The sequence below is a fragment of the Pan paniscus genome, chromosome 12 (genome assembly GCF_029289425.2).
Source record: "Pan paniscus chromosome 12, NHGRI_mPanPan1-v2.0_pri, whole genome shotgun sequence".
Lineage (NCBI taxonomy): Eukaryota > Metazoa > Chordata > Mammalia > Primates > Hominidae > Pan > Pan paniscus.
Window position 1 is genome coordinate 84077424 of NC_073261.2, and position 16813 is coordinate 84094236.

Below are 16813 nucleotides of genomic sequence, written 5' to 3' on the forward strand. Positions count from 1 at the left end.
ACAGAAGATCTGCGTTACTAAGCAACATGGGAGAGATGGGAGAACGCAGAGAATGCCATGGCCTACTGAGTTCAAGTACTTCACAAAGGCTAACACTGCGAGGCGGCCTAGTCGGATGGGTAACGAAGATTATCAGGATTATCCAATATTAAACATTAGAGAAAGTGCTGACATGAAATAAGTGAAAACGAAGCTATCCACATATTCAGTGGGAGCATAAATCAGAAGTAATTTCCTCTAACATTATGAGATGGGAGTTTGTTACTACCAGAATGATTTTATCCACAGCAGCAGCAGTAGCCCACTGATAAATGTTGTCTTCTGAATTGTCATGCCTTCTGATAACTGGATACTCATGGAAACTCTCAGTATAAATGAAGAAAGAGTTAAGACGCACTTAGAAAGAGGAAACATTTTGATTATTTTATTTTTTAATCTTCAAAATTTTCTGCCATGAGACAGGAATGCATGATAGCAATGGCTCAACATCTTCACATGAAACACTTGGATTCATTTTCATTCACAAGTTTTTCTAAAAACATCTACAATTTCATAACCCCACCCACTTCCAACCATTATCACAGATTTAACTGACCATTAAACAGTAGTTGCCAGCATTAAATAGCTGGAACGCTTCCTGCGTATTAGTAGTGTCTTTTGAAACTACCACCGAAGAGTATCATGATTATAAATCTCATTGTACATGGCAACCCCAAAGGTGACTGATGTCCTCAAATAAACTCCCTGCTGATCACCGAGAGCTGTATTCCCCAGGTACTTAAAGAAATGCTCTTTCTTCTCCAAGAACTGCCTGTTCATGTCAGTATATTTCTTGCAGGGAGTATAGCACATGCTGATCTGATGATGTAATAATCATTGCTAACAGACAGATATATATGCCTGATACTTACTGGCGCGCTCCGATAAGTATGTACAGAACATACTGAAGAAAGATGGGTTGCTTGGAATCTCTCTTCTTTTGAAGAGAACTATTTTGAGGTTTTTTAACAGTTGTAAACAAAAGGAAAGATATACAGATACCTATACACATAGAGATCTACACTGAGTATTTTCAACGTGGTGCATATCTTCTTATCTAGAGATACACACAGTGTCTCCACTCGCCCCTTCACACACACCCACACCCTTCCATACAGCGTGTGAATATAAATGTTGTAAATGTCCTTGGGAGTTCACTGGAGTTTTCATATTACCAAATGATGATGAAATACCTGATTTGTATTACTCCTGAGAAGATATTAGAAGGGAATGACAGTTCTGATGCACTTTGGAATGGCACAATCACGTAAACGCCTGCATACTTAAGACTTCTTAACTCATCCAAAGTTTCTAAACATGATTTGACCAAAAAAATAAAAAGTATCAAAACAATGCAGCAAGTTAAAAAATCAAAACAAAATACTTTTTTATAATCAAAGTATAAACATACAGGAAATACATATTTGTCAGTAATTACTCTTAAAGTAGGAAATGTACTGAAAACCATAGCTAGCCAACAGAACTTAAAAAAAATACCTTTCCAATGCATAATACATGCATTGCCCAAAAGAGTAGGATAGCCACATTAGACTTACAAGACTTACAGCAACTCCACCAGAAAAAAACTGCTACACAGCAAGTCTGTTAAGTATGCTGTTGGTAAAAAAAAACTGCTGTGACTGTTATCCACACTTCTGTAAAAAAAAGAATTTGCAATTTGATGAGTATCTTATCCCTCATATAATCTGTATAAAATTACAACAAAACCAATAAATTTCAAGCACCAATTCAATAATCTAAACTTACTGTATTTATATTTCTCCTATTACTGAGGGAACAAATTATGATGAAGGCTTAGCTGAAATTAGCCAGGTAATTATTACAGTTTAGTTTTAAAGGCATGTGGTTTTCCTTCCATCCACTTGAATCTCAAACATTTGAGAATGTTTTTAGGCTAGTAAAGGACTCCTTGGAGGAATCCATCATTTCTGAGTATTGAAGGTTTTAATATACATTGAAAGCTCTTTAACAAACCAATGCTCTCTTAGTTCTAGGATAAAACAGAGTTGCACACAAGAAATTAAGGGACTGTTCCTCATTATGACTTAGAAAAGGCAGCACCTCTCTAGTAGACTAAGAGCATGTCTGGACATCCACTGGTAGTGTAAGAAAACGGCATTTTTTAAAGAAGGCAACACCATTGCACTTGGCAAAACTGAAGTTTTTCTTAATTAAAAGTTTTCCATTACACATTTGGGGTGAGAGGGTATCTCAGTAAGAGTACATTTTTTTCTGGTTTCTTTTTCAGGAAAAAAAAAAAAAAAGTAGTACAGTCTGAGCCAGTAGATGAGTAACAGTGTTTGTGATACCTCTGGTTGTTCCTGAAGAAAACATGTTCAGATAACAAGGGGGTTTGTTTTCAAAATCAATGCAACTGCTGTTTTTGTTTCCAGTATTTACATCACACCACTTAGGTACACAGTAATTTGTGAGACATCATTAATGTTTCAGTCTTCTCCTAGTATTAAGTTTGGTTAATTTTCAATAAACACCAAACTAAAACTTTAAAGTTGGCTGCATTTGAGAGACTGAAAATAAGACTATTGAAGAAAACAAATCACATAGAAACCAAAATCTCAATCAACAGTGATTCTCCATCACTGCCCATCCTGTTACCTGAACTTTATCACAAAATCACATGCAGCTGAAGGAAAAGAGTTGCACTGAAGCCAGGGTGTTAGGACGAGGGCGAAGGGTCTTGCTGGTCCTCCAGAAGGGTGGCTTTGGCCTGCTCCTTGCTTATCTCGTTGCATGGCTCTTCATAAAGAGGCTCACCAAGGTCTCCGCTGCCCCCTTCACTCTCCTCCTCGCTGTGGTCTTCACTTGGCTCCACAGTTTGTTCCAGGCTGTTCTCCAGAAGTGTGGGAGAACTGCTTATTCTACTTTCCTCTTCAGCTGTCTCATTTAAGGGCTGAGAAGGAGGCGGTGTGGGAGTATTAGATTGGATGACACTTTCAGTGGAAGAGACGGGGGCTTTGGTTAGAGTAGTATCCGCTACAGTCTCATTCTGAGGCAAAGATAACTTTTCCACAAGTTTCCACTGAATGATGCTCATGTCTTTTCCACCAGTTGATATCAGGTGACTGTCATTGTGAGTAAAACTGACATTGGTGACATGGCTGCTGTGGGCACTGTACTTGTGACTGGGAGCCTATATGAAATAAATCAGACAGGAAAATTAAACTCATTCTTGACATGCCTGTTTCAGAAATGGAGGTGATACGTAAGGGGGGTAAACTCAGCTTGTGAAATGGGCAATCCAATTTAAAGCCAGAAGTCATCAAATCTCAGGAATAAGGCTAGCCGTTATTTCTTTTTATTATCACTTTACATAGGAAAAACAAAACAGAAGAATTGGACATCTCTGTATTTTCACACTATATGTTTAAAAAAATAGCTAAAAGTCTGTCTCTTCTAGATGTTGGTCGTATACTTGCGAGAGCTTAGTAATTATTCTTCTGAAATGGTTAGGGGAACATTTACTATGTTGGTAGGATTACAGGACATTCGGGAAACAGTTCCATTAGTTTTATAACGTTGAATATGTATCCAACAAATAAAATATTTTAAAATATTTAGGAGAGATTTTAAATTGCCAACAAATCAAAATAAAAAGCAACCGGACAATAAAGAAACAGGAATAACATCATCAGTCGTCATTTCTACAGCTCACTTCTCCTTAGCCTTAGGAAGGGGGAGAAGACAAGCACTGCCTGGCTGGATGCTCACCGATGGCCCTTATCTCCCTCTGTGCACTGGAGTATCATGGAGAGGAATCAGTAACCTATATTTTCTTGCTATGGATGCAAAATCATCCCTGGACAGAAGGCCTTATAACATTAGTTTCTATTAAAGTGAGTTTACCTTTGCTTTGGAGCAGGGATACTGAAACAGATGGACTTTACAAAAGTCATCGGCAACAGCTATCACCTTTCTATTGTGGGATCGCACCAGTGCATTGATATCTGTCCCATCAGATCCTTCTGGCCAGACACCTTTGATATGGAAACACAGGGATGCAGAAAAATTAGCTGAAGAAATATAACTGTGATGCTATATATGTTTATTTTATTTTAGAATCTGTTTAGCTTTTATCTATGTTCAAACTCTTAGCTGTTAACATTTCCTTTACAAATTTCTCAGTGGCTCACACTGTTCTTCATTCAAATCAAGTCCTGTCCAAAATCTAACTAATAAAAAACCAAAATAGCCCCCAAATGGAAAACTTAAAGACTCAATGGTACTCAATGGTAACCAGCAGGTGGTGCTAATAATTTATTTTACTTTCAGCTTGACTTACACCTCAGCAATAAGCTCTTCCTTTTTAAAGTTTCTGGATGGAGGGAATCAGTTACTTGTATAGACAAGGTTCAAAAACAAAGCCATAACACCAAGTCTTCAAAGTGGAGTCTAGGTTTTCTTTCAGGCAAGCACCTCCAAGAAAACCTCAGAGAGATTATTTCTTTTAGAAAGCATAGGCCATCCACTAGTTTAGCATGCTATCCCATATAATTTTCCTGGAAAGATTATGTCCCAAGATAAGACACGTCAAATTTAATTATTCTGAATCATTATGCAGCACTAATGACCATGTCGAACATAATTTTCACAAACCTCTATTAGGCTAGATTGAAACTATGGAAGATTTAAGGGTTGAGATGTTGGCCACTTGTGGTTGAATGCTACTCTAGAGAACAAATATGTTTTTGGTAAATTTGCTAAAAACAAGTCAAAATACTTTAAAATTGGTCTCTCTTAATAATTTAAATAAATAATGTCTTCATTAAAATAACCACAGAAGCTACCAGCTATGGGTCACTGCTTCATTTTCACCTAGAATAATGAAATTGTTTATGGACAGAATTATTTTGTTTTTAATTTCTTCCTGTCCTATTAGGCTTCTCTGTCTTGATAGCACTTGTGTTTAGAACAACCACCTATAATGGATTATTTTCCTAATGCACATAGCATAAAGAAATGTTCAGATCTATGATCAGGCTGGAGAACCCAATTTTCAGAAGGCAGAGATATATTGTTAAAGAGAAAATATTAATTTTTGTGTATTGCTTTAGGTATTGGTGCCACATCCATATCCAGTATTTTAATTACCTGAGCATAACACTTCTTTTTAATTCTTTGCAAATAACGCTTTATTATTTTAACTTTTCCATCTATCTTCTAACCCTTTCAGAAGGATACCTAAATACTGAGGAAGGCTTAGAAAACAGTCATAGAGGTCAGATTTCCAGAAAGTTACAAAACGTCAGATTAGGAAGAAGCCCGACATAGTTATCTTTATATAATTCTCCTAAAAATGCCTTTGTATTTCAACAAGTGGTGTAAGGCAACTAGACATCCACACGCAAAATAATAATAAAATACACTGACAAGGACATGGAGGAACCGGAACCCTCGTACACTGCTGGTGGAAATGTAAATGTAGTCACTGTGGAAAACAGTCTGGCAGTTGCTCAAAAGAGTAAACATACAGTTACCATTTGACTCAGCAATTCTACTCCTAGGTAAATACCCAAGAGAAATGAAAACATGTCTACACAAAAACCTGCACATGACTGTTCACGGCAGTGGTATTCATAATAGCTGAAAAGTAGAAACAGCCCAAGTGTCCATCAACTGATGAATGAATTAACAAAATGTCATCTATCCATACAATGGGATATTACTCAGCCATAAAAAGAGTAAAGTACTGATGTATGCTACAACGTGGATAAACCTTGAAAACGTTATGCTAAATCACAGAAGCTAGTCTCAGTGGATCAAATATTGTATGATTCCCCTTATATAAACTGTACAGAAAAGGCAAATCAATAAAACAGATTAGTGGTTGCTGGGGGGTGGGGTAGAGGATAAGAGAGATGGGGTAACTGTTAATGGGTACAGAGTTTCTTTGTGGGGTAATGAAAATGTTCTAAAATTAGACCTTGATGGTCACACAACTAAGTATACAAAAACCACTGAATTTTACACTTTATTTATTTATGAGCTGGAGTCTCACTCTGTCACCCAGGCTGGAGTGCAGTGGCACAATCTCAGCTCACTGCAGCCTCTGCCTCCCAGGTTCAAGCAATTCTGCCTCAGCCTCCCATCTAACTGGGATTACAGGTGCACGTCACCATGCCCAGCTAATTTTTGTATTTTTAGCAGAGACAGGGTTTCACCATGTTGGCTAGGCTGGCCTCGAACTCCTGAACTCAGGTGATTTGCCCACCTCGGCCTCCCAAAGTGCTAGAATTACAGGTGTGAGCCACCGCGCCCAGCCTGAATTTTACACTTTAGGTGAATTGTATGGCATGTATCTCAAGCTATTTAAAAATGCCTTTCCAAATTTAATAACTTCAATTTTCACTTAAAGAAAAACGGGAAGGTAATCTGTACTACTATGTAAATTCCTTGTCTTTCATATTAAGGACCAAAAGTGCTGGATTCTGCAAAATACAAATCCCATGTTGGTTCAATCCTAATACATTTAATTTCTCTGAGGCTGACATTAATAGTGATAAAGCTAAAGAATACACAGACTATTTTTCATTTATAAATTTAAGCAAGTAAATATTACATATAAAAACCCCACAAACCACTTCTTTACATCAGGTGTCGTGTCCTTACCAAATACTTGAAATCCTAGCACACAGGTATATGTCGTCCAATCAATGTCCTTACAATCCGATCGATTCCTGATTAGTTTGCAGCCATTTGGAATGTCCCCTTTAAATTTAGAAACAGGAAGTATAATCATAGTGCTTGTGTACAAATGTATTTGAAAGTGCATCTTGATTCAAACTAGCCACGTTTACTTGTATTTATAATCCATACACTGAAAAACATTAAGACACATTTAAAAAGGAAAAGAAAGTGTTCACTTTAACAGGGTTTATAAAACTACAAACTGTTTCCCATGGAAGTTTTTTTTTTTTCCTCTAAAAAGCATAAATGCCCATCTATCATATTCCTCCCTGCCTCCAGGAGAAGTAATTAAATGAAAAACCATTCAGAGCAGCATCAATTTGACAGAGTAATTTCTTATTACTACATGTGCCTTCTGTTCTACACTATTAACATTAATTCATTACTCTTGGAGAAGTGAATCACATTTGAGATTCTCATTACCTTAGCTCAGCATAACATATGCTTTGTCAGGTTAAAGAGGTTGGCAAGCATTCTCTGCACAATTCAGATTCCATGCAGCCTGTTCATTAGCGCCCCTGACAGACACATCTTAGCGCATATATATATATATATATAATCATAGCATATATATATATAAAATCATTCATACTTACAGTACAATATTTCATAGTCTCCCGAGTTAGACATTATATACTTGTTGTCTGGGGACCAGTCAAGGTGTGTGATGTAGCTGGAATGTCCCTAGAAAATAACAGATAAATTGTTAGAAAGCATTTAGAGTTCTGAATGATAAACAGTTCAACAGCTAGCCAATACTGTTTCTGAATACACATTTGTTGGAATTTCTAAAGGAGAGGAAGCAGTGTCACACCCTCTAGAACTGAGCAGGCTCACAGCAAATCCTCAGCACTTGAAACCTGGGAGAAACTTTCTGGCCTATCTAGATACCAGAAACTAGTACCTACTACCTGTATGAGACACTTCCAAGAAAGACAGTCTCTTAAACTTGTATCTTACAGGACATTGCAACACATACTACACCCTCTGGCCTTATTTCACGTCACTGGTGTCCCCATGAGAGTGACTCCATTTTTGAGAATGAAGTGTTGGTTATAAGTTGTGCATAAGGCATAAGGAATACAGTTTTCCTGGGCTACTTCTGAATTATCCATGGTACAACTCAGAAGCTGAGGAATACAGCACCCGTATATGGTCTATGGAGGTATCCTAGAAAGACTATCTCTAAAGAATGTTTTGGGGAAAATTCACCCAACGCTGTACTCCATCAGAACAGTAGGTCTCAATATAATCATGATTCCTTAAAACATTCCTTAAGCAGGAAACAACGATCTTTTTCTGCTTAGGTTTTAACACTGTGGGAATTAAAACAAAAAAACTACGAAACACTAATTTTTGTTGGCTTCACGTATAAGCACTTAAGCATTTGCAATAAACTATTTCAGATAAATTACACAGATCTTATGGTTCACCAAAGCTGACAGAGGCTTGAATTTGCTTTGACCTCCTACAGTCTGTGGTGAAACACATTTAATTTCTACTGTGCTTTTTCAATTACTAACTTTTTTTTTGAGACAGGGTCTCACTCTGTTGCCAAGGCTGGAGTACAATGGTGCTATCATGGCTCACTGCAGCCTTGACCCCCCTGGGCTCAGGTGATCCTTCCACTTCTCAGCCTCCTGCATAGCTGGGACTATAGGCACATGCCATCACTCCCAGCTAATTTTTGTATTTTCTGCAGAGACAACGTTTCACCACATCGCCGAGGCTGGTCTTGAACTCCCGGGCTCAAGCGATCCTCCAGCCTCAGCCTCCCAAAGTGCTGGGACTACTGGCATGAGCCACTGTATCCGGTCAATTACTAGCTTTCTGGTCACATGATTTTATTCTTTTTATTTTGAGACAGAGTCTCTGTTGCCCAGTCTGGAGTGCAGTGGCACAATCTCAGCTCACTGCAATCTCCACCTCTCAGGTTCAAATGATTCTCATGCCTCAGCCTCCTGAGTAGCTGGGAATACAGGTGTGCACCACCATCCCAGCTAATTTTTTCTATTTTTAGTACAGACGGGGTTTCCCTGTGTTGGCCAGGCTGGTCTCGAACTCCTGGCCTCAAGTGATATGCCCACTTCAGCCTCCCAAAGTGCTAGGATTACAGGTGTGAGCCACTGCACCTGGCCTTTATTTTTTTTCACCTATTCTTTTCTTCCTCTAAGACTTTTTCTTTTTTTTTTAATTGAGACAGAGTCTCACTTGTTCACCCAGGCTGGAGTGCAGTGGCATAATCTTGGCTCACTGCAACCTCCGCCTCCTGGGTTCAAGTGATCCTCCCACCTCAGCCTCCCAAGTAGCTGGGACTACAGGTGCGCATCACCACGCCCCACTAATTTTTGTTTTTTGTTTTTTTTGGTATAGACGGGGTTTCACCACATTAGCCAGGCTGGTCTCGAATTCCTGACCTGAAGTTATCCACTTGCCCCGGCCTCCCAAAGTGCTGGGATTATAGTGAGCCACTGCACCTGACCAGGATTTTATTTTGTAAGTTAACAAATTCAGTGTACCTTAGGGATAGTTTTTAATGATTTACATTAGAACAATGACTCTAATTCTACTGATCTAATTCTGAAGTCTACCGATGTGTCCCCAAACCTTTCTGGAGCCATAATCTCCACCATAGTGCTGTATGGGAAATAAACATATTTAAACCAATTTAAATTATATGAATCTGAGAAGTGAAGCTTTCTGAAATCACTAGAATTAAGCAGTATATTGGAAAACATGTTGGGAATCACTTGCTAGGCATACAGGGGACCTACTAACTTAAGAAATCAATTTTCAGAGACAGCAAGATGCACATGGATGTTGGCTATTTTCCGAGTATGGCAGGGTTCATACATCCTTTTCATAGTGCACATGAGCCTGGCTCTGGCGTCTGGGGAAGCCATGCTTCTGAAATTAAAACTTGCTACATGGATGAAGATTTAACAAGATTGGTCATGGCAAAGTACAGGCCTCTGAGAATTTCACCCTAATGGAATAGTATTTAAAAATACTATCTGCATCTTTGTGCAAAGCTTTGTGCAAAGCTTTCAATAGTTCAATTAGAAGAGCATCAAAAGCATTGTATATATACATAATATTCATGCAAAAAACATCTATGTTGGACACAGATTATTTTCAGAAGGTAAATCAACATAAAGTATTCTCAAAAAGGACTCTTGAGTAGGAGAAGTCCCCAAATTTAGAAAAGATCTTAGGAAAGTTATTAACTCATATTTAGAAATGAAAGTATTTTCTGCCTGGCATCAATTCCAATAAATAAGCAAAGAAAAGATGAAATGCAGCTGTTGGGGTCTATGTTACCCTCCCCACAAATCACCTCAGTGTCCTTCCTCTACCCAACTCGCAGGCTAATGCAAAGTGTATGCACAGCTTAGAAAAAAGCCTCAAACTTTACTCCATGGGCACAAACACAGGAGCAAATTCTAGTATATCTCCTTGAAGACAAACAAAAAAGTATTCTAAGCTGGCCCTTTCATTATTGTCATTAAATAGCCATATGGTGTTACCACAAAAATAATCCCAAGTGACAAAGTGAAAGAATATGGCTATGGAGAAAAAATTCAGAAATATTTGAGTTAAATCTTTGTCAACTGCATGATGATTATCACCTGAATCAGTGGTTTGCAACTGGTTTAAAATTACCTGGGGAGTTAAAAAACAACCAAGCAACCAAGCAACCAAGGTCTCAATTTAGGACCTAACTTTTGTCCATTTAGAGCTATGCTGTTCAGTGGAACTTTCTGCAGTGATAAAAAATATCTGTATCAGTGCAGTCCAATGCAGTAGCAACTAGTCCCCTGTGGTTTCTAAGTAACTGAAACGTTGCTGCACTCTCAGGGAACTGAATTGCATTTAATGATATGAACAGAAAGTTGTGGCTAGTAATTGCCATATTGGAAAATACAGGTAGAGAAGTCTATTCTTTCTCTACTGATTTGAAATACCCTTTTTATTACTTAGTAAACTTCATAAAACATAAATCTGTTCCTGGATGCTTTTCTGTTCCATCAGTCTATCTGCTTATTCCCAACCATGACAGTTGTATGATACGTGGAAAATTTCAGATGAACTAGAACTATTTTATTAATCCCATAAATATGTTGAAAATCTGAAGATCATATCAAACTTAGAGAAGTTTGTAGAAAACATATCTTTATCAGGTTATCTAGAAACATGCTATGTCTAATTCTTTCAGATCTTAGTTATGTCTTTCAGCAATGTTTCACACAGCTTCCTGTGCTTTTGTTGCTATGTTTATTCTCAAAGCATCTAGTTTTTGTTGCTATTGTGAATGCATTTTTTCTCCCACATTTTTGATATGCTTTTGCTGGTTTGAGGAAAAGTGGTCTTTACCTCGTGACTAGAGTGTAGCCTGCTAGTTGCCTCTCCAATCCACATTATCCCCCTTCTGTTGAGTGCCCAGCTAGAACACTATTATTTCCCAGCTCCTTTGAAGTTAGGGGTGGCAGAAGTCATTGTGTGGGGCTTCCAGGAAAACTCTTGAGAACTGACTTAGTGGAAGGAGTGCTCTTTTGTCACTTGCTCTAATCCCTTCTGCTTGGAACTAGGTGATGATGGCTGGAGTTCCAGCAGCATGTTATGATGTTGAGGATGGAAGCAACATACTAATAAGATGGCTTAGAAAGAAAGGATCCCAGTTCTTGATGGCCTCTTTTAAATGAGACCATATCCCTGATGTGTTCAAGTGAATAGGTACTACTTTTTTTTTTTTTCAGATGGGAGTCTCGCGGTCGCCCAGGCTGGAGTGCAGTGGCGCCATCTTGGCTCACTGCAAGCTCCGCCTCCCGGGTTCATGCCATTCTCCTGCCTCAGCCTCCCAAGTAGCTGGGACTACAGGCACCCGCCACCAGGCCCGGCTAATTTTTTGTATTTTTAGTAGAGACGGGGTTTCACCGTGTTAGCCAGGATGGTGTAGATCTCTTGACCTTGTGATCCGCCCGCCTTGGCCTCCCAATGTGCTGGGATTACAAGTGTGAGCCACGGCGCCCGGCCTGGTGCTACACATAATTCTTAACCGTCACAGTGATACTGAATTCTATTACCTTACTGAAATCCTGCATTAACTTCAGGATTTATTTTCTTGGCGATTTCTAGGTAGATAAAGTGTTTACTCTTTCTTTTCCCCCTCTTTTTGATGTGTATTTCCAATTAACAAAATCCTGGCAAAAAAGCAAACTTACTTTTACCAGCACTTCTTGCCTACTCCAAGAGATTTTGTAATGCTTTTTAGGATATCACTGCAACTTAAATATACTGTCTCCTGGGCTAAGATCTTCGAGTAACAGTGTTAAAAGGTACACAGGAATTTGAGTCAAGCAGAAAGCCATTATGTTGACACTCAGGTACATAATAAAACAACCTTAATATTCCACTGAAAACTGAGTAGAAACTTTAGGTCAATCAGGACACTTAAAATCTTTCAAGGAAAATACACAATGCTCATCATTGTAAAACTATTTTTGAATTTTAATAGATTACTGTTAAATGTTGAAAAATACCCATAGGTACAACCCAGGCTCATCTAGTCATGGAAAATAATGCTAATAATAATACCTAATATTTACTAAGTACCTTGCATACATCATCACATCTAAATCTCATGGCAACCTTAATGAGGATGTCCACTTAGTAGGTGAGATGGTTAGGATGCATAGATAGGTTAAGTAACTTTTCTGAAGTTACTTAACAAAAAATTGGTGTACCCAGGGTTCAAAACTAGGTCAGATGACTCTGGAGCAAATTAAGCACAGCTTTTTTTTTTTTTTAAATACAGACAGGGTCTTGGTTAATTGCCCAGGCTGGTGTCAAACTCCTGGACTCCAGTGATCCTCCCACCTTGGCCTCCCAAAGTGCTGGGATTACAGGTGTGAGTAATAACAAGCTTGTTTCTTAGCTTATGAAGTTGAGAGCAAGGCCCTGGACTATAATGATGTCATCATTCATTAGGGGACCCATGCATCAGCTAGCTGCCCTCTACCAAGAAGTGCTGTTTCACATCTTTGGGTACCAGCCATCTTTTCAACTGACATTTCCACATAAAGAGAGCTACTGTGAAGAGAGACTCCAAATGCATATAACTTATAATTTGTTAGATTGTAAGTTATAAGATTTACTTTATTATTTTTATTAGAGACATTTATAATTTATAGACATTTAATTAGAGATATCATAGTTTATTAGTGACACTTCCTAAAGCTCTAAGCGTACTGTGCTTCTGCAGCTATAACAGTCACCTAAATGTTGAGTAGTTAACAGGAAAATTACTAGAAACAGAAAATAGCATTTGTATTTGGAACTTTGAGAGTAGTTCTAGTTGTTATGTTTTAAAAAGACCTCATCTTTACAACAATGCTATAAAGTACGAACTATTATAAACTCCAGTTTTAAGATAATAAAATTAAAACTCTGAGAAGTTAACTTGCCTAAAGTCACAAACTAGTAAGCAGCAGAGACAGTGTTGACCCAGTTTTGCCTGTCCTATATAACAGCAGACAATAGATAAAAGCAGGGGACTGACTATAAGACCAGCCGGTGGAAATAGGCAGCAAGAACTGAAAGCTAGAAGCAAAGCACAAAACCGAAGACAATTAGGAATGCAGAATAGCTGAACCTTTCATTACAACCTCAAACGGTACTGCAAACTTTTAACAGTTCCTATGGGTATCTCAAATTAATACTTTCTTCAAACGCTTCAAAGAACTGCCTAACTGGATTAGGACAAGTCTCATGCATTTGACAAACTTGCCATTTCTCAATACTTCCAAGTCATTCTGATTATTCCATGTCACACATTGCTCTCTCTTCTGGATCAGTTGTACAGTAAAATAAGACACGTAATGAAAAACCTGAGGCATTACTGTACATTGGAAAGTCGGCTCTACTAAGAGTTAGTAGAACTGTGTTCAAGTCCTTGATCTGCCATTACGTCACAAGATGACACCAATGACAAGTCGTTAATCTTCTCTGAAAAGTGGGCTAAGTGCTACAGGGCTACCTGTAAAATCTTGATTCTACAAGATTAAGTCATATTTGATATACTGTTTATTAAGGTATGGACTTTTTTTTTAAAAAAGGTTGAGATTAAAAACCGGACAGGTGCAGTGGCTCATGCCTAATCTCATCACTTTGGGAGGCTGAGGTGGGAGGACTGCTTGAGGCCAGGAGTTTGAGACCAGCCTGGACAACATAGGGAGACCTCATCTCTATGAAAAATAAAAAAAGTGAGCCGGGCAAGGTGGCACACACCTATGGTGCCAGCTAGTCAGGAGGCTGAGGCAGGAGAATTGCTTCAGCCCAGGAGTTTGAGGCACTGCGCTCCAGCCTGGGTGACAGAGTAAGACCCTGTCTCAAAAGTGAAAACAAGATTTAAAAAACAGAAAACAAAACAAAACAAAAAAAATTGGGGGTCTGGTAGGGTAAACTTCAGTGATCTGAAAACTTCTTTGGTGGAATATCTCATTTAATCATGTTGTGTACTATTCCATAAGACAAACATTAAGTTGATAAATTAAAAGATAGATTTAAATAAATTAATGGATAATGATTCACTATTGTCAAGGCAAACAAAAATATTTTGGACAAATTCTAAACTCTGAAATTGTTTGTAGACTAGTTTACAAATGGACTCTGGTTTTAACATATGGTATAAAATATGCAAAAAGGCAAATAAGTCTGCTTCCTCAAATAGTACATGGCCTAGTTTTTGCTTAAATATAATAAGCAAAATAAATTTCAGACCCATATTGAAGTTTATTTTGCTTATTACAAGATGTATATGCTTCTAAAAACTAATTCTTTTAAGTGTTTCCCTAAAATGAACTGTTTTGTGGTGAAGACTGTTAAAGAATTCAAATTCAGGTAGTCTGGCTCAGAGTCTGTGCTCTTAACCACTGTGCTACACTGCCTACCTTTCTCTTCCTGGCCTGAGCTGGACTGTACTTCTTGAGGACAAAGGAACACATGTTGTACATATTCCTGGTGCCTAAGCCATTTCGTTTGCTAGGGGAATACCTGCTGTACATTCAGTACTTGTCATGCTTACAGAAATTTAATCCAATTTTCATTCTATAATTATAACCCAATTAAGGCAGAAGTAGGCAATAAATTACAGGAAACAACCTTTCTGTTAACTCTCTTAAATGCAGACAAATATCCATATACATTCTTTTATTTTCAGTGGCAGAGAAGTGATATAGGATGTTGTAGGGTGTTGAGGTGGGCAGAATCATAGGAGTTAAGATTAAACATGAGATGTTCTTTTATTTCTGACCCACTCAATTTTCAAAAAGTGTTATTCTAAAGGTTTCCTATGGAAATAGCTTTAAGAAACGGTTTTAAAACTAGTCACAGAGTGACAAATATTACACCCCCATCAAAAGGAGATGTCTTTTTAGAGCACACAGGGAACTCTAATGTTCTGCTATCATGTATTACCAGTTCCAATTTTCAAAGACAGAGATTAAAGCAGCTAACGACATGAAACAACACACACATCGATGTAAAAATTTGTTTTTAACGGAAGTAAAATTTCCCAATAATTTTACAACTTGTTCTACTTCACTACTTACAGTGCACCTTCCATATCTGCTATATTTTCTTCCATTTTCAGAGACTACATAGAGGTAAATAAAGTTGTCATGAGATCCTACAGCCAGGAAGGTACCATCTAGAATAAAATAGGTCAGTGTTGACTAGAGAAATATATTGACAAATTTATTTACTGTTATTTTACTGATTTTACAAATGCTGTTAAATCTCATCAATTTAACTATTTGGCAATTAATGAATGAATCCTATCCACTAAGTACATTTGAAAAATAAATGGTCATCCAGTCTAATAAACAATCCCTTCTTGGAGATGCTTACAGGCCTTGGACTCTAGGCCTCATCTTCTAGTTGGTTGAAAACCGGCTCCAGAGGTTATCCTGCCTTCTTGGGTGGAAGGATACAGTGTTTACATGGCAGGCTGAGTGGACAGGGGCTTAGTTCAGCTAGCATATATGATCTGTCCAATTACAGAACAGGTGCTCTTGGGAAGAGACCATATTCCTTTCTTTTGTGGTGTCCTTCCCTGTACCCACCACAGTGCTAAGCATGTAACAAATGGTCAATAAAGTCCACGTCATCTCTGGAATTCGACAGCTATATTTGCAGTGGTTATTTGCTACTACAACACTAAAAAACAATAAAACAAAACAAACCCCAGAAAAATGTTAAAATTTTTGTGCTTCATGAGGACTCAAAAGGCTTATAGCTTAAAGTACATACTTTTCCTTCCTTGTTCAATTTAAAGAATACTACTCTCTGTGCTTCCTTTGAAACAACTGAGAAGCAATCAAAAAGATTCTCTGGATCCCGTGCTAATGCAACAACTATTGGCATATATTTTCAAATAAAGACAATGTCAGACTAACTCCAGGGAAGAGTGGTGTGAATCAAAGCTACATTAATAACAAGAAAAGGTAACTGGAGTATTATCACAGAAACTTAATATTGTGAATAAAGTACAAATAATTATTCTCAAGCAGGCTAAAGGAATATATCAAATTCTTATAGAGAATTGCTAAGTATTTAATTAACAAACCAATCATTACTATGTAACCGAAACAATGCACTAGATTCTAAAGGACTTGAAGGGCCTATACAATTTGCGTATTTTGAATTTCGCGGTAATTTCTTTTACATTCTCTTATAAATAAAGAAAAGCTTGCTAACCAGATGTGACATTTAGCCTAATACCTATTCAAAATTCTAAGTATGTGTAGTTCCGGAAAAAGGGGATCTGACTGCACTTTATTCTGCTTTCAATTGCAAATGCAGCTGTCCATTTTAAATTTGATGATTCAGAATGTTGTTTAAACTTTAGCAGATCTTTTGCAGTTTCTGGCAGCAGAATTTAATTTGATGTTGGGGGAAACAGATTTAATACTTAACAACTCTAAAGAGAGAAAAAAGTAGTCAGCCTTATCAGAAGTAAAACTATGCAATTGCAGTGAAGTGCTGCGAA

At 37.8% G+C, this 16813-nt stretch overlaps 1 protein-coding gene across 4 annotated transcripts in view; it reads right to left on the minus strand.

The window, feature by feature from the left end:
* Positions 1-397: 397 nt before the first annotated feature.
* Positions 398-16813, minus strand: part of EML4 (EMAP like 4) — a 162833-nt gene continuing 146417 nt past the window's right edge. For all 4 annotated transcript variants that reach the window (XM_003809130.4, XM_034953022.3, XM_003809131.4 and 1 more), the window contains 5 exons: positions 15375-15472; positions 7362-7449; positions 6688-6786; positions 3925-4055; positions 398-3211 (listed from right to left, as the gene is read on the minus strand). In XM_003809130.4, the coding sequence (XP_003809178.1) occupies positions 2738-3211; positions 3925-4055; positions 6688-6786; positions 7362-7449; positions 15375-15472 (890 nt within the window). In that variant the 3' untranslated portion in view covers positions 398-2737. The remainder of the gene's footprint in view (positions 3212-3924; positions 4056-6687; positions 6787-7361; positions 7450-15374; positions 15473-16813) is intronic.